Raw genomic sequence first — 24,791 nt, 5'->3', positions numbered from 1 at the left:
TTTGAACAGTAAATTTGTTTTAATCATTGTCACATGGGGGCCCCAAATCTCAATTTTGCATGTACTTTTACACAGAGGAATTGTTCCCACACATTATTGCACGCACACACATTCTCAGGTAGCACAATAAATACCAACCTAGTTATTTTCTTTAGCATTATCCTAAAACATCTCCTGAATGCAAGGATTAAAATTAAACTAGAATCTAAATACATCTAAAGGCATACGGGTCTTCATTTCCACATCTCCTCTCCTAAAATAAGAGTAATTTATCATAATATACTGTAAGCATCTACACAATCATTTATCAATCCATGCTTTTTTAGAGTTTCAAAAATGTACACATTTTGCTCTATGGTGGTACATAGTGCTTTTTCAGACATGAACTGAATTAAATGACAGGGTCAGTTCATAAATTAAAGCAATAAAAATGAGCAATATTGGACAATAGCGATAAAATATTTTCCAGACTTCAGTGACTTATGACAAAGCTTCAAGCACTTGACCTAAATGCCCCTCAAATAAGGGGACTCATAACCAAAGATGCTGTAGTCCAGCCAGACCATTCCACATTGCAGCTAGCCCAAGTAACAATCAACAGGCCATGTCAAATCACTTGGCTGAACATGGCTGAACACAAACAGAACTTGGAAATCATGTCCAGCCCATCAGAACCATTGTTGCATAGAAACTACAGTTCAATAGGGATCACTTTAAAAAAAGAAAATGTATTTGAAAGCCGAAGTATAGGATCCTTTCTTGCGCAGAACATCTGAATTAAGTTGAATGGTGGTCCAGTCTGCAGCTAACAGGCACTGCCACAAGGGGAAATACTGGTTTCCATTTCAAAGCAGCACCCTGAAACAGCAAACAATAAGCACTCAATTCATTGGTACCCAACACCCAGATACACAATGTGAGACCAACAATGTGCTCAAGTGTCCTGTTACTGYATTTCATGGATGCCCTTTCAATCAATTAACTTGTGGGTTGAATGTTCTTAGGTGTAGAAAAGTTGCTATTCACTTGGTCCAGGGTTGCATTCCGATCCTTTACCCTTCTACCCAAAGTGTACACTTGCTTACACCCCCTCATGGAGTTAAAAGCATTGGATTAGTGTAAGCATGGGCTAGGGAGTTTCCCTTTTACACCAGTCCATTCCTTCTGACATCCATAAGGGGTGAAAGAGTCCACACTTCATGTGAGAAGGGGAGAGAATCATACTACAGCACTRGCCTGCACCTCCATGTTATGTAGAAGTGCACTACCGAGCCCATGTGTGTAGTTATACAGAATCATTTCAAATCAATAGGAGCTGAACTAAGAATGCCAATAATCCCCAAATTCCAATAAAATGATTTGATTAAATTCTGTAAAACATTGATTGGCCACTCAATGAGAAAAGGCTACAGGGACACTCCAAATCACCCCCCTTTACATCCATGGCGACAATGGACTGTTCCATTTAGGACGCATGAATTGGGAGATCGGATTGACGTTTAAACTAAATCTGTTATTCCATCTGAAATGTGAAACAGAGGACTCCTTCTCATAACTGAACTTCCTTGCATAACTGACAGATCTGCAGACAGAGCACACTTTTTAGTCAAATGTTTAGTTAGCATGGATTAATTATGTCACCGGGAGTTTAGGTGGGACTGTTTGATGATGTCACATAGAATTAATCCCTGTGTAAATTCTCCAGCTCTGGGAAGACTGCTCAATGGCCCGCTATACTATACGACTCATCCAACTTCATAGATACTGAGAACAATGAACCCTCCAACCCCAATCAGTTCAATCACTTCTAGTTGGGCCCTATCTCAATGTTATCATAGAATTCTCAACTTAACATTTCACTTAATTTTACCATTGTTAAGGGTAACATCAAAACAATTGAGATTAAAAACTAAATAATATTGAAGAATTGCCTCTAAACGAAGATGCATTTGAGAAAGATCTTGTTTGTACTCAGTGTGACTTTTGATCATCTTGGACGTATATTACCTGTATCAGGCGGATTTAGTGTTGTGCAACTGAAAACCTCCTGTGTGCAATGACTCCACATATTGCAGAGCACTTTGCATAGAGGTCAAGCAGTAGCCCTCCTCTCCAATCAGATACCTGAGATAGAGAAGAACTGTTAGAACTCTCTGCACCATCGTTGTACAATTTACAGACAGATCAATAAAAGAAAATCAACATAACCTCATCTTGGTAATCATCATTGTAGATTGAGTGATTGAATACCAACACCTGATATGTTATTCATTTATTCCATTTTGCCCGTGACAACAAATCAACGCTCACATCATTTCCTTCTGAGGATTACCATAAAGATGGTTTTATGCAACAACTTCCCTCCTCATATCAGACCATACCATGACTAAACAAGGCAAATGGTCCAGTAAAACAAGAGTTTTTTTCCTGGCCCATCTGTATATAAAAGGGGGAGGGAAGAGCAGATTTGTGGGGAGGATGAAAAGGCAGGACAGTAAGCAGGGTGGAGGTTTTCTTAAGGGAGCAGTGAAAGGCCTGAGCCTCAAGTCAACTCTGGGTGACCTTAAGCTAATGAGACCAAGACACGAGAGCAACTCATGCCAGGGCTATGTGTGACAGTGCGTGAGTGAGAGAAAGAGAGATTGAAAGATATCTATCCATAAGCTTCTATGGTGGGGGTGGGCCGGGGGCACGTGCTTTTATAGGCATGTAAATAACATCACCCCATCCTCTTTACTTTTTGACGTGTCATTCTGGAAATCACAGCAATAATTCCTACATGGGGGGCCCGCCTCTGTAGGGCCTTGGACCCAGTGAGCCCAGCCTTCCCTACACTCTGCTCTTCCAAACCACTGAGCTGTATAAACATCAAGTAGGCTTTTATTTGTATTTTTATTGGAAAGGAAAACCAAACCAGAATATCCCCACATTCCTTTATCACTGCCAATCTAACCAGCCTATTAAAGGCTGTTTTTACTAAGATAAATAGAGCTCTCGGGTGTGGTCTGAGCTGACACGCAAGGGGAAACTGATACAGACTAAGCCAGAGGGTGACAGTCTCCAGAGTCAGGAGTTGAGATTGGAGGGGGAGAGGTACAATGGAGTTGGGGACATGTTTTCTGTGAGGTGAACTTTAAAAGTGTGTGTGTAAGTTGGAGACCTACCCTTCATGAATGAACTCCTCCAGGGCAGCACACTCTGACACCAGCTGAGGCAGCTCACAGTGCAGAGCCACATAGGAGAGGATGGGCAACAAGTCATCTGCCCCACTAACAAAGAAACAGAGAAGAAGCCAAGTAATTACAAACAGTTAAAAATGRAATCAAATAATATTTTAAATGGTTGTGTTAGAATTCAATTGTTAAACAAAGTATAAGCTGTTGTGGTACACATTTTCACTAATGATAATATGTCCACTGGTCCAGTGACCCTTGTTAATCACCCATCACACGCAATCACAGATTGCTTTGCGTGAGAAGGTGGATGACTGTCCCCTTACTGACCCAGCCAGAGGTAACCAAATCCCTGGCATGCAAGTGAAAGAGGTGTGGACCGTGTCATATAACCCCAGAGAGCCAGGGCTCACACTTCACACCCATAATCAAAACCAATAAATAAATCACACCCTCCTTAACTGTAAATACACACAGACACATACATTCCTAGAACCTTCAAATTAGTGTCTATAAATTCCAGTTTTAGCATAAATATCAAATTCGGGGTCAAACATGAAGCGTCATAATGCAACCAGTCATAGACAAAGTTGACATAATTAAAAAGCCATTACAGTGTTATCTGACAAATCAGATTGAAATAAAAAATGAAACGGTCAATTTGAGAAAAACATTTTGATATTGAAAAAGAAAAAGACAAAGTGAAGAGAGATGTAGAGGAGTGTGAGGGAGAAAAATAAATCGAAATGGGAGTTTGTTCAGACAAAAGAGGACAAAATGAGCCCCCACCTGGTCAGAAACAAAAGAAAGAATGAGACGAACAATGAATGAGGAAGTTGGCTGCGGACTGTGTGGTGTGTGTGTGTGTGTGTGTGTGTAAAAAGGAAACTAAGGTGACAAGAAAAAAGGGAAAATAGATTGATAATGTTCACACATGCGTACTGCATTCATACTTTCATGTGAACACAATAGAAAGTAATTAGTGAGAATAATGGTCACATTGAACCCATTCATTCTACAGTCTCAAACTGACTCCTCAGAATAGGAAGCACTTCTTTCAATAGTGTGGGCAACCTTTTGCTTAAAGTGAAACACACTTTACATTTTGAAGCAATGGAGAAAAGATATTACCCCCTAAAATGGAAACTGTTGGAAACAGTATGCCATATTCAAAACCAAACATCACACACACCCCAAAATATCTTGACTAGACCTAGCTGACTAAACTCCACTCCATACTGAAGGAAGTTTCTGATGTACTCCACCAACAGAGTGGAGCAGAGACCAGGCTTTGTGGAATTCAGCTCCGACTACATCGAAACAAGGAGACAGATACAGAGCATGAGCTTTTCTCTGAATGCCCCTAAAACATGAATATGAGACAGAGAGAAAATGAGGGACAGAGATTTGTTTTTGTTGGGCGTGGGAGCATAGAATTGGAGCCCACATCCTCTAACAGTTTAGTTTTAAAGGCGCCTCATGCAATGGGCTACGATGCAGACAGCCGTTTACTGGGTGTCATTTAGGTAGCTTGTGGACTGGCTCTTAAATGTTTGTGATCTACCTCATCAGTTTCCTGCCTACACTGGCAAGCCTCATTAAATCCTCAAGTAGCAGTCCCCTAAATCAAGAAAACAACCCAGTAAACTTCCTCACTATATTACTGGCCCCCCACCCAAACCTCAAGCATGACTTAGCGTCTACACTCTGTATTCCCTTCAGATGGTCTCTGATCTATAGCTCTTTCTGCTATTCAGTAGAGCTGCTTTCCMTCCCATGGCTCCTATGCTAGCTGGGACCTGCCTGAGTAAGTTCCAGACAAGGCGACCCACTTTGAGGGTCGGCCAGGATGAGGCACTCTGCGGGGGGCGGTGATCCTTGGCCAGACCCCTACTGCGTCTGGCCTTAGTGAGCCCTGATGAAGTCTGACAAGGCGACCACTGACTGAGGCAAGAGGTCCTAAATTATATTAGGATACACACCCCCCCCCCCCTCAACAACAAAAAATTATCTGTATCGTAAGTCCTAGTCTTTATAAAGCACAAACAGAAGAATGAGGAAAAACATTGAAATATAAATAACGCTATTTGAAATGTGAGTCAGAGAGTGAGAAAGAGAGAGAAATCAGCATGGTCTAGCACGTGAGCATGTTCATATTCATAAAAGCAATGTCGCAGTACTAGACTCACATGGCTGCTGTTTTGGAATCCGCCTCATGAAGGCAGCAGTAGTCCTCAGCACAAGCACAGATCAGACGCAATGTCCGAACTGCAACAGAACAGAAAGCAAAAACAAAGGTGACTAATAGATAGGCATATGGAAAACAACATCAATAACATTACACAATTAGACCAAACAAGTCAATTCAGCTTCCAGCATGTCTAAAATAAAGTGTACTAGATGTTATTGTGCCAGAGAGACATAGATTTTTCCCCCCATGGCATTCATTCAGCACAATAAACAATGGTGCTAGTAGAGATCAAATGCTTCCCCTGTATGAGCAATTTGAAGAACACGTCCCACACTATCATTGTCCAGTAAGGGTTTTAAGGGGTTCACTCACCAATGCACTCCAGCTTTTTCTGGGGACAGCAATCTCTGCACAGCAAGCGAAGCTCCTGCACTGCTGATTCATAGGGGTAGGAACCATGCAGCACAACAGGGTCTTGGGRGTACAGTTTCGATGCGACACCAACGTCACCAGGTGAGGCGTCCTGATACAGCCTCATACTGGACTCAAAGGACAGCTCCCTCTCTCTGTGGACCTTCCTGCATAGTCCAGGACACACAAAGATACAAGGGGTTACCCATGACCAATCAACAGGTTTTGTGACATGACTGACAGCAGCTGTCATACTGAACTACTTTCTAAATGGGCATTAGATTGAATAGATCAACAAATGGTTGCACAACAAACGTGTAACAGGTCTAGAAATCATCTCACTAAACTGATAGCATAAATCAACAATAGGAGAAGAGGGAACAGTTTCTACTTGTAGCCGACTGACGCCATCTATTGACCACTGCCTGACATCCGACTCATTCTGCATGCAAGACGTTTCAATCATCATCATCACAAAATATGTAAATGTGATCAGAGCAGCAAAATACATTGTATTGGACTGGGTTTTAGTATATTGGCCATAAAAATTTACGCAGTCGTATAAGCACTGACTGTAAATTAAAAGACTAGAAAATTGTAAAAAAGCTAAACGAGGGGATAAGACTTGAAGCTGCTTTACCTGAAGAGGGTCAACAGAGGGCTCCAGAGGGGAGTGAAGAAGGCTTCCTCTATGCTGGCCACACACAGGTCCTTAGAACTGGCTGTGTTCAGACACTCAAATGAGAGCAGACACAGAGACAGCAGTTGATCTGGAACACAAACAAATATGTTTATCATTTGTTCTATATATTTTCCATTAGAGAACACATTTCCTGTCAAAGTGAGGTTTACTACTAACCAATGGCAATATGGATGTCCTTCACTATAGCCTTCAGGTGCTTTTTGAGAGCATGCATTTCCAAGTCCTGAACAAGGGACTCCTGATCTAACTGTGATGGTTCAAAGATCATGTCAGGGTCCCTATGAGAGGGGGCCCGGTCCATCTGTGTCAGGAACTGCTCCATATCCTCAAACAAATTCTCCCTGTCCAGAGTATGGGGCCCATCACTATCCAACTCCGCCTCGTTGGTATTATGGTCATGGGAGGAGGAGATATTGAGAGAGGCGTCGGGGGACTGACTGTGACCCGTGCCAGATTTTGAAACGTTCTGATGAGAGTCTGAGATCAACAAGCTCTGAGTGCTGCGGGAGGGTTTCATGGGCAGGGCAGGACTTGCAGGTAGTCTCTTGCTTACGATTGGATAGAGCCTGTTRTAAACTCTGTACTGGAGCCTTTTCAGTAGCTTAATCACAGGGTGGTCTGGACAGCTAGGATACAGAGAGCACACAACACAAGTTACTCCTCTATTGAAATGGAAATTAAGTAACATTATGTTTGGCAAAATATGACTGCCTTGTACTGCCTCGTGTTCAGTACCTGAGAAGACATGAAACAAGGCCGGTGACTAAGGTGGCATCATCAGGATTTTTCTTGAGTTTCGCTTTCCAAAGCTTGGGCCAGTCCTGTAAGTTAAACACATACACAGGATGAGGACACAACTCGACAGCAGTCACTTAGCCAATAACCATCTGATTCTCTGAAAACACTAAAGTTCACTTATCAACACAAAGGCTTGTCAAGTTGTCACTGAACTCTGAACTCACATGATCTTGTTCATATTCCAAAATATTTGTGTACAGAACACGTTGTTCCTGTTCTTCTCCAGTAATTGTTCCAGATGCAGCAAACCTCCTGCATACAGCACAGACAGATTACTAATCTGATATATGGATGTAACTGGAGCTCAGCTCCAACACCATTCAATAACTTTCATTCATGGGTGGATTGAGTGGTCAATKAAAGGAAATCGTTTGGAAATATTCTATACTTAACTGCAAGCACACAAGTATCAGCTTTCTGTTCTGATTCTAATCCCTACACAGTTATACTTCCGACATTTCTTATGCTGTTAGCCTGTAAGGCCATACAACTGTGAGACTTGTACTGTGATGTGTACCGAGCTCTACTGTCAGAGTGGATGAATGTTCACCTGTTGGCCTGCTCCTGCAGCCTCAGTCTCCTTTCCTCCATCTTCCTTTGGAGCTTCACAGACATTAAGGAAATCTTCCCAAATGTCCACTGGCTCTAAACATAATATAGCAGCTCACCCCAAAGCTATATGCCTACCACCATGGACAACCAATAGCATTCATTATCTCAGAAGGTGTTTACCTTTAAACACCAATAGGTCGATCACTATAATAGATGATGTAACCCTTTAGGCTACTCCTTGCGTGGTCTGCAGGGGTGTCCGGTACGCAAGTGCATGAGGTGTCTGGAATGTGTGTTCCAAGGGTGACACGTAGGGATCCTTGAACCAAGACACCATMATTTGGATCCTGGTCTTACTCAAGTGGACAGTCTTACCCAATAACCCCTAGACTTATATAATAACAATAATCTGACCCCGAAAGTCTAGCCTGACGAGTCGACAACTCAAACCAAATTCTTCCGCTGCTCTGTCATTCCCTACACACTTTAGTCTGAGACTGCCATCATTGAAATTGTTTGTGATGACGAGGGGCGTTGTACAAAACAAAGTCATCAGCGATTGGATCGTCTCTAACCAATCATAGTATCAAAGCCAATGACAATGTCAAACCGCTGCTTTACCCACGTGTGTTCTGGCTCCGGCCCAACCCACAAATCAGACGGTCCCAAATGTGTTCGTATTCGGTGAAGGGTCAGGGTCAGGGAGGTACTCAGATCCAGACTCACTGCGGAGAAGAAACTAACGTCCGTGGGTGTGGCCTAGTGTTTGGCTGGAGCAAGGACTCTGGGTAGCCAGGCAACTGAAAGTCCACATTAAATATCAGAAACGAAGGATACAGCACCTTGCCTGGCCTTGGCAATAATCAGGTTCTCCATCATCTGCCTCTGAAGAGAGAGAGTCTGGAAGAAAATGTATAAATATTTTAGATTTCTATACCCTTTCTAGAGATGTTAAAAGCATGCATGTCAGATATCTCACACACAATGTAATTAGTAAATAAGACAAGCAATATTTTCCAGGAGTCAGAATTCTTGTTGAAAGGTAAACATAAAAAAGTTATTAACACCTCAACACTACAACCAGTATTAGCCTGAGGTCGGCTAACTGCTGGCCGATTGCATTATATATGGCTTATCAGGGTCTGAACAATGAAACGTCATAGTTTAAGGGTTGTCATTGATCGCACTCTTGAGTAGGATACTGGAGAACTAACCACCCTGCGAGTATATACGAGGAAGTCTGTGCTACATCGCTTAGTGTGCATAACGCATCATTGGAACAATTAAAGTACCTGGATATAATAAGTACAAAAGTATGTGGACATCTGTTCATCATTAATATGGAGTTGGTCCCCCCTTTGCTGCTATAACAGCCTTCCCTCTTCTGGGAAGGCTTTCCACATTATGTTGGAACATTGCTGCGGGGACTTGTTTCCATTCAGCCACAAGAGCATTAGTGAGGTCRGGCACTGATGTTGGGCGATTAGGCCTGGCTTGTAGTCGGTGTTCCAATTCATCCCATGTTTAATGGGGTTGAGGTCAGGGCTCTTTGCAGTCAAGTTCTTCCACACCTATCTTGACAAACCATTTCTGTATGGACCTCGCTTTGTCATGCTAAAACAGGAAAGGGCTTTCCCCAAACTGTTGCCACAAAGTTGGAAGCACAGAATCGTATAGAATGTCATTGTATTCTGATTTCCCTTCACTGGAACTAAGGGCCTAGTCCCAAACCATAAAAAACAGCCCCAGACCATCATTCCTCCTCCACCAAACTTTACAGTTGGCACTATGCATTCGGGCAGGTAGCGTTCTCCTGGCATTTTCCAAACCCAGATTCGTCCCTTGAACTGCCATATGGTGAAGCTTTATTCATCAATCCAGAGAACACGTTTCCACTGCTACAGAGCCAACACTGCTCCCGACAAACAGTCATTGTGCTGACGATGCTTTCAGAGGCAGTTTTTTGGTAGTGAGTATTGCAACCGAGGACAGACGATTTTTATGCGCTATGAGCTTCAGCTCTCGGCGGTCCCGTTCTGTGTGAGCTTGTGGCCTACCACTTCGTGATTTCTACCACAATTGCAACTCTGTAGATCATCCCATTCTTCACCAACCTATTGATTTCATCTGAACACACTTGACACATGACCATACCATTTGCAATTTCGGCACTGCAACGGCTTTCACAAACGCTCTCACTGCGTATCTTACATATCCCAGCTTCACGTGTAGGCAGATGATACTTCAAACATCAGTAAAATCGATTGACTTTCCTCCATCTATTACACGGTTTAGTCGACATGCTTTAACCACTCCTGGAATCTTCTGTGTAAGATAACTAATCGCAATGTCCAACAAGACTCCAGATATGACACCTTTAAAAAATAAAATAAAAAATCGGTAGCATCCTATGTTTCTCAGTGTCATGGCTGAACAAGGACATGGATAATATACATCTAGCTGGTTTGTCTATGTATCAGCAGGACAGAACGGCAGCGTTGTGTAAGCTCAAGGGGGAGGTATGTCTTTGTTAACAACAATTGGTGCACAACCTAATATTAATGAAGTCTCGAGGTTCTGCTCGCCTGACTTAGAATACCTCATGATAAGCTGTGGACCACACTATTTACCAAAAGAGTTTATCTATATTTTTCATAGCTGTCTATTTACCACCACAAACCGATGTTGGCGCACTCAACAAGCTGTATAGGGCAATAAGCAAACAAGAAAATGCTCATCCAAAGGCGGCACTCCTGGTGGGCGGTGATTTTAATGCATGAAAACTGAAATCTGTCTTACCTCATTTCTACCAGCATGTCAGCTGTGTAACTAGAGGTGGGGGAAAAAATAAATAAAAAAAACCTGTAGATCACCTTTACACACAAAAAAGCATACAAAGCTCTCCCTTGTCTTCCATTTGGCAAATCTGACCAAACCCTATCCTCCTGATTCCTGCTTACAAGAAAAAAACTCAAACAGGAAGTACCAGTGACACGCTCAATATGGAAGTGGTCCGATGGAGCAGATGCTAAACTACAGGACTGTTTCGATAGCACCAGGATTCATCTGATGGCATTGAGGAGTTAACCACATCAGTCTTCATTAATAAGTGCATCGACGACATCGTCCCTACAGTGACCGTACGTACATATCCCAGCCAGAAGCCATGGATTACAGGCAACATTCGTACTGTGCTAAAGGCTAGAGATGMCKYTTTCAAGGAGCGGGACACTAACCGGATGCTTATAAGAAATCTCGCTACGACCTCCGACGAACAATCAAACAGGCAAAGCTTCAATACAGGACTAAGATMAAATCCTAATACATCGGCTCTGACACTTGTCAGATGTGGCAGGCCTTGCAAACTATCACAGATTTCAAAAGGGAAACCCAGCCTACGAGCTGCCCAGAGACGTGAGCCTACCAGACAAGCTAAATGTCTTCTATGTTAACTTCGAGGCAAGAAACACTGAACCAATTGAGAGCACCAGCTGTCAGACAACTGTGTGATCACGTTCTCCGTAGCCGATGCGAGTAAGACCTTTAAAAACAGGTTAACATCACAAGGCCAGACTGATAACAAGGAGACGTACTCAGAGCGTCTTTACTGACATTTTCAACCTCTCCCTGACCCARTCTGTAATACCTACATGTTTCAGACCACCATAGTGCCTGTGCCGAAGAACACCAAGGGAACCTGTCTAAATGACTATCGCCCGATGCACTCACATCTGTAGCCATGAAATGCTTTGAAAGGCTGGTCATGGCTCACATCAACACCATAATCCCAGACACCCTGGACCTACTCCAATTCGCATACCACCMAAACGGATCCACAGATGAAGCTCTCTCTATTGTACTCCACACTGCCCTTTCCCACCTGGACAAGAGAAACACCTAAGTAAGAATGCTGTTAATTGACTAAAGCTCAGCGTTCAATACCATAGTGCCCTCCAAGTTCATCACGAAGCTAAGGATCCTGGGACTGATCACCTCCCTCTGCAACTGGATCCTGGACTTCCTAACAGGCCGCAAACAGGTGGTGAGGGTAGGCAACAACACATCCGCCGTGCTTAGTCCACTCCTGTACTCCTTGTTCACCCACCACTGCGTAGCAGTTCACGACTCCAACACCATTAAGTTTGCTGACAACATGACGGTGGTAGGCCTGATCACCAACGACGATGAGAGCCTATAGGAAGTAGGTCAGAGACCTGGCAGTGTGGTGCCAACACAACAACCTCTCCCTCAGCGTCAGCAAGATAAAGGAGCTGATCGTGGACTACAGGATACGGAGGGCTGAGCACGCCCCCAGTTCAGATCAACAAAGCTGTTGTGGAGCGGGTCGAGAGCTTAAAGTTCATCTGTGTCCATGTCCCTAAGGATCTATCATGGTCCACACACACCAACAAAGTCGTGAAGAGGGCACGACAGCACCTCTTCTCCCTCAGGAAGCTGAAAAGATTTGGCATGGGCCCTCAGATCCTCAAAAAGTTCTACAGCTGCACCATTGAGAGCATCTTGGCTGGCTGCATCATYGTGTGGCATGGCAACTGCCTGGCATCGACCGCAAGGCGCTACAGAGGGTAGTGCGTATTGCCCAGTACATCACTGGGGCCGAGCTCCCTGTCATCCAGGACCCCTATACCAGACGGTATCAGAGGAAGGCCCTAAAGGTTTTCCAAGACTCCAGCCACCCTAGTCATCACATACACTACTGCTGCTACTGTTTATTATCTGTCATGTGGACTATTCACTTTATTCCTAGTTGTACAGTACCAGTAAAAAGTTTGGACACGCCTGCTCATTTCTACATTGTAGAATAATAGTGAAGACATCAAAACTATGAAATAACACATATGGAATCATGTAGTAACTAAAAAAAGAAAGTGTTAAACAAATCAAAATATATTTTATATTTGAGACTCTTCAAAGTAACCAACCGTTGCCTTGATGACATCTTTGCACACTCTGATGTCTACACTATTATTTTACAATGTAGTTACTTTAAATATTTTTGTATGCTAATTTTTCATATTTTTTTCCTCTTTTTTAATTGAATATTTAGAACATACAATATACTTGCAGTGAAGCCRCTCAACAACTACATCACATTAGTCATCTAACAGACTCMCATCCAGAGTGACACACAGAAGCAACCAGGGTCAACGCCGTGCTCAAGGGCACGTCGACAGATCTCCCACAAGTTCAAAAACGGGGACCCGAATCAGCGATCCATCAGCCACTGGCCCAAGCTCCCAACCGCCAGCCCTCCAAGATCCCCACCCCCACAGTTCCTCAAGAGCTGCCCCTCAACCATCTAAGACCCCCACCACCGCCCCCCGAGAATGTTTTTTTTATTTAAAAATAATATACATACTTCCATTCCCCACCCCCAAGACCCCCCCTCCAAATGTACCAACAAGCAAAATGAACAAAAGACAAAGGAAAATAATGCAAAAAAACTTGTCCAAACTTTTGACTGGTACTGTATGTACATATCTACTCAATGACCTTGTACCGCTGCACACCCTGACTCAGTACTGGTACCCTGTGTATGTAGCCAAGTCATCGTTACTCATTGTGTATGTATTATTACTTTTCTAATATTTCTCTCCCTCTGCATTGTTGGGAAGGGCCCGTAAGTCCACACCCACTGTTTACGAAGCATGTGACAAATAAAATTGGATTTGATTGAGCCGAAAATAAAAGCTCTCCATTTCAGATTCTGATAATTTATAGAGCCACAATGCCTTCTCCTCCTCCTCTTTTGAGACAAAGGAAATCAAAACAAAACCACTCCTGGTCCCTCTGACTACCTTTCTTAATGCCTCCTTTAACATATTTGTGACCTCAAATTGATCATTGTTGACGAATTGCACTCCTACCAGAAACCGAAGTTCTTCCGTCTTCCATTCATTCCGTCTTCCATTCATTCTCAATTAATTAATTCAACCGCGCACCATCAGAATCAACCTGCACTTCCACCATCTTCCCTCCTGAGCTCTTGTTGTGTCCATCTTTGATTTTATACCAACATCAGGTACTCAAGTGTGTGTGTGCCGTGCACAATATGTGTAGTGAATATAACAGCTGTGTGGATTTCACAACCTTTCTTCTTTACTTTGGATGACATTTCAATTGTGATAAATTGAGGGATCTTGTTAGTAAGTTTAATACTGTGTGTCATATTACAGTAGAACAAAGCTAAAAAGAAAGTTTGTGATATCCACACAGACGTTATATCCACTATGTAAAAGTTTGACACACACACACAAACTTTGTTCAACTGAATATGGTGTCTGTTTGGTATAAGTGACATAATAACACAAAGACTGACCAGAGAAGTCTTCTGTGTACGGGCCTGTGCAGGCGGCAGTCGGGCCAGACGAGCTTCACAATTTGCTTTCAACTTCTGGTTCAACCGTGATGCCTCCTCTATGGGTGTAAGCTCCCTTTCATATACACAAAAACATACAGAAATGTTAGTCACATCTTACCAAAGGTTTAAAAAGTATCAAGACTACAACTGGGGTGGGCACACTATGTACATTTCAGTTCTGCAGTATTAAAATACTCTGCACGAACCAAGTCTGTATTTAAGTAATTAAGAAAGTCTATATTATGGATTTGTGTACAAAACATGACGCCTCTTTCCATGACAGACTGACCAGGTAACTCCAAGTGAAAGCTATAATCCCTTGATGTCACTTGTTAAATCCACTTCAACCAATGTAGATGAAAGGGAGGWGACAAGTTAAAGGATTTTTAAGCCTTGAGACAGTGCCTTCAGAAGTATTCAGAACCCTTGACTTTGCACATTTTGTTATGTTACAGCCTTATTCTAAAATGTATTAAATTGTTTCCCCCTCATTCTACACACAATACACCATAATGACGAGGCAAAAACAGGTTTGGAAATGTTTGCCAATTTATATTAAAACATAAAAAAATTGTTAAATACATTTACATAAGTATTCAGGCCCACTTTCTTGAAGCACCGGTTATAGCCTCAAGTCTTCTTGGCAAACCTTTATTTGGGGAGTTTCTCCCATTCTTCTCTGCAGATCCTCTCAAGCTCTGTCAGGTTAGATGGGGAGCGCGGCTGCACATCTATTTTCAAGTCACTCCAGAGATGTTTGATCAGGTTCAAGTCCGAGCTCTGGCTGGGCCACTCAAGGACATTCAGAGACTTGTCCCGAAACCACTCCTGCATTGTCTTGGCTGTGTGCATAGGCTGGTTGTCCTGTTGGAAGGTGAACCTTCACCCCAGTCTGAGGTCCTGAGCGCTCTGGAGCAGGTTTTCATCAAGGACCTTTTGGCAAACTCCAAGCGGGTTGTCATGTCCCATTTACTGAGGAGTGGTTTCTGTCTGGCCACTCTACCATAAAGGCCTGATTGGTAGAGTGCTGCAGATATGGTTGTCCTTCTGGAAGGTTCTCCCATCTCCACAGAGGAATTTCAGAGCTCTACCAGAGTGACCATCGAGTTGTTAGTCAACTCCCTGACCAAGGCCCTTCTCCCCCGATTGCTCAGTTTGGTCGGGCAGCCAGCTCTAGGATCAGTCTTGGTGATTCCAAACTTCTTCCATTTAAGAATGATGGAGGCCACTGTGTTCTTGGGGACATTCAATGCTRCAGAAATGTTTTGGTACCCTTCCCCAGATCTGTGCCTCGACACATTCCTGTCTCAGAGCTCTATGGACAGTTATTTCAACCTCATGGCTTGGTTTTTGCTCAGACATACACTGTCAACTGTGGGACCTTATATAGACAGGTGTGTGCCTTTCCAAACCATGCCCAATCAATTGAATTTTCCACAGGAGAACTGCAAACAAGTTTAGAAACATCTCAAGGATGATCAATGGAAACAGGATGCACCTGAGCTCAATTTCAAGTCTCAWAGCAAAAGGTCTGAATACTTATGTAAATTAGATATTTTTAATTTTTAATATATTTGCAAATAAAGTCCCAAAAGCTGTTTTCGCTTGGCCATTATGTGGTATTGTGTGTAGATAGCTGAGGATAATTTTTTCCCATTTTAGAATAAGGCTGTAATGTAACAAAATGTGGAAAAGGGGAAGGGGTCTGAATACTCAACAGTTTCCCGTGTGTATCAAGAATGATCCACCACCCAAAGGACATCCAGCCAACTTGACACAACTGTKGGAAGCATTGGAGTCAACATGGGCCAGCATCCCTGTGGAACGCTAGACACCTTGTGGAGTCCATACCCCGACGAATTGAGGTTGTTCTGAGGGAAAAAGAGGGTGCAACTCAATATTAGGAAGGTGTTCCTAATGTTTTGTGCACTCAGTGTATCTGCAGTAATAGTGGAATTTTATTCACAAAACAAATATTTTGRACCGATACAAAATTGCATTCTGAAAGCTGCACCCTCCCTCTCTTCCATCAGTGTCTCACAGAGGCTTGGTAATCTCCTCAGGAGCAGAATCAACAATGGCAGACTTGGGTAGTAGAATTCGCTCTGCCATTTCCTGGTTTTAATAATGTCAGTTTGTGACAAAACAAGCAAGTATAGTGTAGAGAATCATTGTACATCTAAACCGATGTGAAATATATTTTAAATAACCAAAAATATTGTATTTTCAGATGTTTGAAGCTGGTGTTCAAAACCGAGAGTAAAAAGATGCAAACGTGGGAGGGGACGGGGCGACAAAAAAGTGGGTGAGGGGAGTAAAGCTAGGAGAGGGGGAGAATTGTTTGAATTCAGGCAGTGTTGTTGCAATTCGCTTAGTTTTCACAAGGGTGCCGCATTCTACATGTAGATTACTTAATCACCTGCCTCTTTGACAATGTAAAAACGTTCTACATTGACAACCATTCTCCAATTGACTTCTGATGAAGGCTGTCACTGAAGGGCTATTTATATTTCCCCATTTGCACCCTGATTGTTTAGTCCTCAGTTTCTATGATAACTCACATCCTGGTGTCCTGTGACTCCACTGTCTGCAACCTCTGGAAGACTTCTGGGGGCAGGAAGAGGGAGACATCCCCTCCACCCTCAGAGAGAACTCTGCGGTGTCCAGGCCTGGGGTTATATTTAGGCCAAGAGTCAATGATCTTCTCTTGTGGTTGTGGCAAAACTGGAGGGACAGGAGGATGATACATTCTGGGAAAAGTCATATGAAAAACATAGCAAAATTTGAGGATAAATATATTTACCAATCTTTCCAGGGTTTACTGCAACAGATGGGGCTAAGGCTGTGGCCAGGCTGAGTGCTGCTGAGTTGGTTGGTGTGGTGGTGGAAGAGGGAGGGGTAGGGGGTTCATCTCTCTTTCCTACGAAGGACTTGACTCGCTCCAAACACTGCTCAGCTAGCCTCAACATCTTTTCCACCTCTACTGCTACCATCTCCTCCTCCTCTGGGTGAGGAAAGAGAAAATAAAATAGCAGTTAGTGAAGAAATGATCAATAAACACAGCCAGTGACTGCCATTAAGATGTAGTTGCAGTCCCATCTTGAAAGCATCACAACAACTCATTTACAGAGCACATCTTGAATGAAAGGAGATGTATGAATTGTCCTTTATTTAGTTTTGCATAATGGAATATAGCCCAGGTCTCATCTTACTCCTTGATTCAGCATCCTCCAGAAGTGCGTGGGAGATGAAGTTGATACTCCTCAAGTATTCACAGTAAGCTTCCTAGAGAGAAAAAGTCAGCTGTAAACTTCCAACAGTTGAAACATAATAGCATTAAAACGTATAGATAGAACATTATCAATACCAACAGGGCAACTACTGTAACAAATGATATTGCAGCAGTTAATTTTTTAATTTTACAGTGATGATGACAGTGAAAAAAAATGTTACATGTTGCCACTGCAGAGAAGGGTGTGATTGCAGCCCACAATTACCTGTGCAGTTCGATCCACCATAATCATTTTGCAGACCATAATTAATCTACTTACATTTAAATTAAAGTTTATGCTTATAATTTCCGACATTTGGTAAGCTATATTATAATTTCCGACATTTGGTAGGCCATTTATTTGTCAACTATAGTGTGATACATGCAGTGTCTCTTTTGTCATAACTTGTTGCCCTAGAACAGTGGCTCCCAAACTTTTTATAGTCCCATACCCCTTCAAACATTCGACCTCCAGCTGCGTAACCCCTCTAGCACCAGGGTCAGCGCACTCTCAAATGTTTTTTTTWACCATCATTGTAAGCCTGCCACACACACACTATACGATACATTTATTAAACATAAGAATGAGGGTGAGTTTGTCGTCACAACCCGGCTCGTGGGAAGTGACAAAGAGCTCTTATAGGACAGGTAACAAAAAAATAATCAATAATTTTGCTCTTTATTTAACCATCTTACATATAAAACCTTATTTGTTCATTAAAAATTGTGAATAACTCACCACAGGTTAATAAGAAGGGTATGCTTGAAAKGATGCACATAACTCTGCAATGTTGGGTTGTATTGGAGAGMGTCTCAGTCTTAAATCATTTTCCACACAGTCTGTGCCTGTATTTGGTTGTCATGCTAAWGAGGGCCGAGAATCCACTCTCACATAGGTATGTGGTTGCAAAGGGCATCAGTGTCTTAACAGCACGATTTGCCAAGGCAGGATACTCTGAGCGCAGCCCAATCCAGAAATCTGGCAGTGGCTTCTGATTAAATTGTCACAGAACTGCTTGTTGCAATTTCGATGAGGCTCTCTTGTTCAGATATCGGTAAGTGGACTGGAGGCAGGGCATGAAAGGGATAACGAATCCAGTTGTTTGTTTCATCCGTTTCGGGAAAGTACCTGCGTAATTGTGCACCCAACTCACTCAGGTGCTTCGCTATATCACATTTGACATTGTCCGTAAGCTTGAGTTCATTTGCACACACAAAAAAAAAAATCATACAATGATGGAAAGACCTGTGTGTTGTCCTTGTTAATGCAGACAGAAAAGAGCTCCAACTTCTTAATCATAGTCTCAATGTTGTCCCGCACATTGAATATAGTTGCGGAGAGTCCCTGTAATCCTAGATTCAGATCATTCAGGCGAGAAAAAACATCACCCAGATTGGCCAGTCGTGTGAGAAACTCGTCATCATGCAAGCGGTCAGAAAAGTGAAAATGATGGTCAGTAAAGAAAATGTTAAGCTCATCTCTCAATTTAAAAAAACCTTGATAACCAGCACACTTCTGTATGTTGCAAAGCGTTATATGGTCGGTGCCCATATCATTGCATAGTGCTGAAAATACACAAGGGTTCAGGGGCCTTGCTTTAACAAAGTTAATCACTTTCACTATAGTGTTCAAAATATATTTCAAGCATTCCCTTGGCAGCAAGAGCCTCTCAGTGGATGCTGCAGTGTACCCAAGTGGTGTCGGGAGCAACTGCTTGCACGCGCGTTACCACTCCACTATGTCTTTCTGTCATGGCTCCCGACGCCACTTGGGTACACTGCAGCATCCGCCGAGAGGCTCTTGCTGCCAAGGGAATGCCTGACAGCTTGTTGGAAAATGTGAAGAAAACTATTTTTAATGGGTTGGTTTTATAGGAATAGGAATTGCAAAGCTGAGAAAAATGACAAGACATTTCTGATARGAYTGCAGTTCGTCTTGGGTGCATATTTTGTGGTTGAAATACTGTCTGCTTGGATAACAGTTTCAAAGATAACACATTACCCTCGCATTGTCGCAAGAGATGCTGAAAGAAAGAAATCATATWTCTCCACTCCTTTTCCTGAGACAAAATACATTTTTGTTGTATAAATTCACTGTAAGAAATGCATAATTCTGCAGGAGCTAATAATATATTACGCTACATGTCAGGTTAAAGGCCTACRGTCAGTGTCCATATTTCAGTTACTATTCCATTTAACCCATATACAGTGCATTCGGAAAGTATTCAGATCCCTTGACTTTTCCCACATTGTTTCGTTACAGCCTTATTCTGACAAGGATTAAATTGTTTTTTTTGTCATCAATCTACACCACTCAAGGACATTCAGAGACGTGTCCCAATGCCACTCCTTGATTGTCTTGGCTGTATGCTTAGGGTCGTTGTCCTGTTGGAAGGTGAACCTTCATCCCAGTCTGAGGTCCTGAGTGCTCTGGAGCAGATTTTCATCAAGGATATCTCTGTACCTTGCTCTGTTCATCTTTGCCTCATTCCTGACTAGTCTCCCAGACCTTGCCGCTGAAAAACATCCCCACAGCATGACATTGCCACCACCATGCTTCACCGGAGGGATGGTGCCAGGTTTCCGCCAAGCGTGACGCTTGGCATTCAGGCCAAAGAGTTCAATCTTGGTTTCATCAGACCAGAGAACCTTGTTTCTCATGGTCTGAGAGTCCTTTAGGTGCCTTTTGGAAAACTCCAAGCGGGCTGTCATGTGCCTTTTACTGTGGAGTGTCTTCTGCCTAGCCACCATAAAGGCCTGATTGGTGAAGTGCTGCAGAGATGGTTGTCATTCTGGAAGGTTCTCCCATCTCCACAGAGGAACTCTGGTCACCCTGACAGAGCTCCATCGGGTTGTTGGTCACCTCCCTGACCAAGGGAAGTGACCAAGAAAAATGTATGAAGAAAATAAAAGTTTGTATACATTTTTGAATAAGGCTGTAACATAACAAAATGCGTAAAAAGGGGTCTGAAAACTTTCCGAATGCACTGTATTTATAAGGAATATTCTGTTCATGGATACAGGGATACTCATGAGCAGGATATCAAAGGTGCATGTAAACAGCTTATCCCGAATAAGCGGGATATGAGCTACTATCCGGAATACTGTGTGCATGTAAACGCGGTCACTGAGTGCTAGCTAGCGCTGCGGAAACGTTACACAGACAGGTGACGGGGTGACACCGGTAGCTAGCTAGCTAGGACACCGGTAGACAGTGTCCTTCACCACCAGCTATGCACTGCTTTCCTGCAGTTTTGTTAACGTTAAATGCTGACCATACCGGCCGTGTTGCGTGCGYGAGCATTGCAAAAAAAATGTACACGTTATTCAATAATTTTATCCAAACTGCTCGCGAGCGTCTGCGTAGCCAGGGGCTAAAAAAATAACTTGGTTCTATTTTAGACGCCCTGCAAGTCCTGCCTCATTGGTTTTTAGGCTCATAACCACGTGGGTGATTGAAAGATGAATGAGGTCCACAAAAAAAGTGTTACCGAGAGCAATGTGTAATACGGCAAAATTAGCCAAAAAGGCATTTGTGGTAAGTGCATGGGGGCCATCATTTTTATGCACCGCGGTACRGTTCTAGAAACATAAAGCCCTCTACTTTCATATCACATCAAAATAATTTCACGATGGCAAAATATACACTTAAGGTTAACACAGTTGCAGGCGACAGTATTTTTCAGTGAGAACACGTTTGTGGCGTCCATCTTCCGTTTACACAAAGATGTTCGAAGACGCAGATAGCTAATTAGCACAGGTAGTCGACTGTCTTCCATAAACAAGTGCTGGAACATGGAAACATGGCCGTGCTGGGAACCCTAACCATATAAAGGTGTGTAGTAATTTTTTGTATTCATTTTCGATGATAAAAGACACGTTCCTTATGTTTCCAAAACGTTGGCGCAAATGATGTGTGGCCAAGCACGACTCCAACACATCATTAAGTTTGCTGACGACACAACAGTGGTAGGCCTGATCACAGTCAACGATGAGACCTGGCAGTGTGGTGCCAGGACAACAACCTCTCTCAATGTGAGCGAGACAAAGGAGCYGATTGTGGACTATAGGAAAAGAAGGGCCGTACAGGCCCCCATTAACATCGATGGGACTGAGCGGATCGAGAGTATCAAGTTCCTTGGTGTCCACATCACCAACAAACTATCATGGTCCAAACACACCATGACAGTTGTGAAGAGGACACGACAACACCTTTTGCCCCTCAGGAGACTGAAAAGATTTGGCATGGGTCCCCAGATCCTCAAAACATTGTACAGATTCACCATCGAGAGCATCCTGATCGGTTGCATCACCGCCTGGTATAGTAACTGCTCGGCATCTGACCGTAAGGTGCTACAGAGGATAGTGTGTATGGCCCAGTACATCACTGTCAAAGACTCCAGTCACCCAAGTCATAGACTGTTCTCTCTGGTACCACATGGCAAGCGGTACCAGAGTGCCAAGTCTAGGACCAGAAGGGTCCTTAACAGCTTCTACCTCCAAGCCATAAGACTGCTGAAAAATGAATACACCCGGACTATTTACATTTTATCCACACTAATACATAGAAAAAAAACTGAAATACTGCTCTTTTTCCTGGAAAACTGCCCTTTTCGTCCTCATGCTAGCTAGCAGTAACCACCACAGCCAATTAGCTCCTTTGTTGTTCAACGCRATGTGCAATAAGTCTGTCAGATTTCCAGTCATTCCAATTAATGTAATACCCCTTGACCTTCAAGAATAGGACTTGGAAATATGGATGTACAGTACCAGTCAAAAGTTTGGACACACCTGTACTGGGCCATTCAAGGGTTTTTCTTTATTTTTACATTGTAGAATAATAGTGAAGACATCAAAACTATGAAATTACACATCATATAGTAACCCCCCCCCCAAAAAAGTGTTAAACAAATCAAAATATATTTTAAATTTGAGATCCTTCAAAGTAGACACCCTTTGCCTTGATGACAGTTTCGCACACTGTTGGCATTCTCTCAACCAGCTTCATGAGGTAGTCACCTGGAATGCATTTCAATTAACAGGTGTGCCTTGTTAAAAGTTCATTTGTGGAATTTCTTAACTTCTTAATGTGTTTGAGCCAATCAGTTGTGTTGTGACAAGGTAGGGGTGGTACACAGAAGATAGGACCCCAGGAAAGGAAGAACCAGAGTTAACTCTAATGAACTTAACCTCTGCAGCAGAGTTAACTGCACCTCAGAATGCAGCCCAAATAAATGCTTCACAGAGTTCAAGTAACATACACATCTCAACATCAACTGTTCAGAGGAGACTGCGTGAATCAGGCCTTCATGGTCGAATTTCTGAAAAGAAACCACTACAAAGGACACCAATAAGAAGAGACTTGCTTGGGCCAAGAAACACGAGCAATTGACATTAGACCGGTAGAAATCTGTCCTTTGGTCTGATGAGTCCAAATTGGAGATTTTTGGTTCCAACCGACGTGTCTTTGTGAGAAGCAGAGTAGGTGAACGGATGATCTCCACGTGGTTCCAACCGTGAAGCATGGAGGAGGTATGGTGGTGCTTTGCTGGYGACACTTATTTAAAATTCAAGGCACACTTAACAAGCATGGCTACCACAGCATTCTGCAGCGATACGCCATCCCTTCTGGTTTGCGCTTAGTGGGACTATCATTTGTTTTTCAACTGGACAATGACCCAACACACCTCCAGGCAGTGTAAGGGCTATTTGACCAAGGGGAGTGATGAAGTGCTGCATTAGATGACCTGGCCTCTACAATCACCCGACCTCAACCCAGTTGAGAWGGTTTGGGATGAGTTGGACCGCAGAGTGGAAGAAAAGCAGCCAACAAGTGCTCAGCATATGTGGGAACTCCTTCAAGACTGTTGGAAAAGGATTCCAGGTGWAGCTGGTGGAGAGAATGCCAAGAGTGTGCAAAGCTGTCATCAAGGGTGGCTACTTTGAAGAATCTCAAATATACTACATGGTTCCATGTCTTATTTCATAATTTTGATGTCTACTATGTAGAAAATAGTAAAATAAAGAAAAACCCTTGAATGAGTAGGTGTGTCCAAACTTTTGACTGGTACTGTGTATATTAGCAAAATTGTTTTACCTGAGCTGAACTCCCTCAAACTTGTTGCAAGAGGTCATTTTTCATTGGATGCCCGCTGGTCGCAAAAACAATGATTGATAGGCAGCTTTAACTTATTAAATTCAACCATTATTAGTTAAAAATAGCCATATCCATTTATGAACAGCCATCCACAACAACCGCAATCTGTAAGGCGCAAATAGCTAAACGAAAGATCAGCAGTGTGATAAACATCAATGCGCTATGCAGATAAATAACTTGATATGCGTATCGACTGTAGGCCAAACCCTTGCCATTGGAAGACATACCTACAAAAGGATATTCCTGCTCATAATCATAGTGGTCATCCTCGCTAAGGCGGAACAAATATTATTTTCTCGGTGGCGGCAGGTAACCTCGTGGTTAGAGCGTTGGGCCAGTAACCAAAAGGTTGCTAGATCAAATCCCCGAGCTGATAAAGTAAAAATCTGTCGTTCTGCTCCTGAACAAGGCAGTTAACCACTGTTCCTAGGCCGTCATTGTAAATAAGAATGTGTTMTTAACTAGTTAAATAAAGATAAAATAAAGTAATACATTTCTTCAAAAGTATCTGTAATCTGATTACAGGTGTTTTAATGTGACCACAATTGCATTCCCGACCCCAGTGCAGCTAGGTGTAAACAAGCTAAAATCTAAGGTCAGGCATTCTAAGCATCTAGAATGGGCTACACTAGTGTATGCAAATACACCCGCGTTGCTAAAAGYACCCATCTGTTCTCCAACGCATCAGATTACACATACATTTTAWGATAAAACGTTGCACATGTATAATACTACAACGATGGCATAGCCTAAACGGGGGAAAAAAACGTTTATTTCCCTCTTCACCCCCATTTTAATCCCATGGGCAATCAGGGAAATCTAGAATATAAAAACTTACTTAAACACAAGCAGGAACCAATGGGAAGTTCCTGCAAATGCAGGAATGCCCACAAGCAAGAAACCTCCGAATTTCAGGCCGCAATCACACACTATAGACTGCAGCTGGCATCGGATAGCCCCGCCTATTTTGTGGATTGTTTACATCAACGATAAAGCATATATCTCCTGGCTATATAACTCGTTTGCCACTGAAATTGTAAATCTGTTGAAATATAGACATTATAATACCTTTTGTCGGTTCCCCGCGTCCAGTTGTATAGCCACTTTAGCCATTTTCATGGCATTTTGAAGGGGCTTCATAGCAACGCAACGC

At 42.8% G+C, this 24,791-nt stretch overlaps 1 protein-coding gene across 2 annotated transcripts; it reads right to left on the bottom strand.

The window, feature by feature from the left end:
* LOC111962309 (VPS9 domain-containing protein 1-like) lies at positions 1-24,791 on the bottom strand. Of its 2 annotated transcripts, none has more exons than XM_023985307.2 (16): positions 24,707-24,791; positions 17,423-17,495; positions 17,014-17,214; positions 16,772-16,934; positions 14,169-14,283; positions 8,666-8,728; positions 7,827-7,879; positions 7,441-7,528; positions 7,214-7,299; positions 6,635-7,104; positions 6,416-6,545; positions 5,737-5,942; positions 5,363-5,441; positions 3,165-3,269; positions 2,008-2,124; positions 1-858 (listed from the first exon to the last, which is right to left on the bottom strand). In XM_023985307.2, the coding sequence occupies exons 1-15, from the start codon at positions 24,776-24,778 to the stop codon at positions 2,013-2,015; spliced, it is 2,016 nt and encodes a 671-aa protein (XP_023841075.1). In that variant the 5' UTR covers positions 24,779-24,791; the 3' UTR covers positions 1-858; positions 2,008-2,012. The 2 variants fall into 2 exon arrangements, with proteins under 2 accessions (XP_023841075.1, XP_023841076.1); XM_023985308.2 differs by lacking the exon at positions 24,707-24,791 and adding an exon at positions 24,477-24,566.

The sequence above is a fragment of the Salvelinus sp. IW2-2015 genome, linkage group LG4q.1:29, assembly GCF_002910315.2.
Source record: "Salvelinus sp. IW2-2015 linkage group LG4q.1:29, ASM291031v2, whole genome shotgun sequence".
NCBI lineage: Eukaryota > Metazoa > Chordata > Actinopteri > Salmoniformes > Salmonidae > Salvelinus > Salvelinus sp. IW2-2015.
This window is presented reverse-complemented; position numbering and strand designations above follow the sequence as displayed.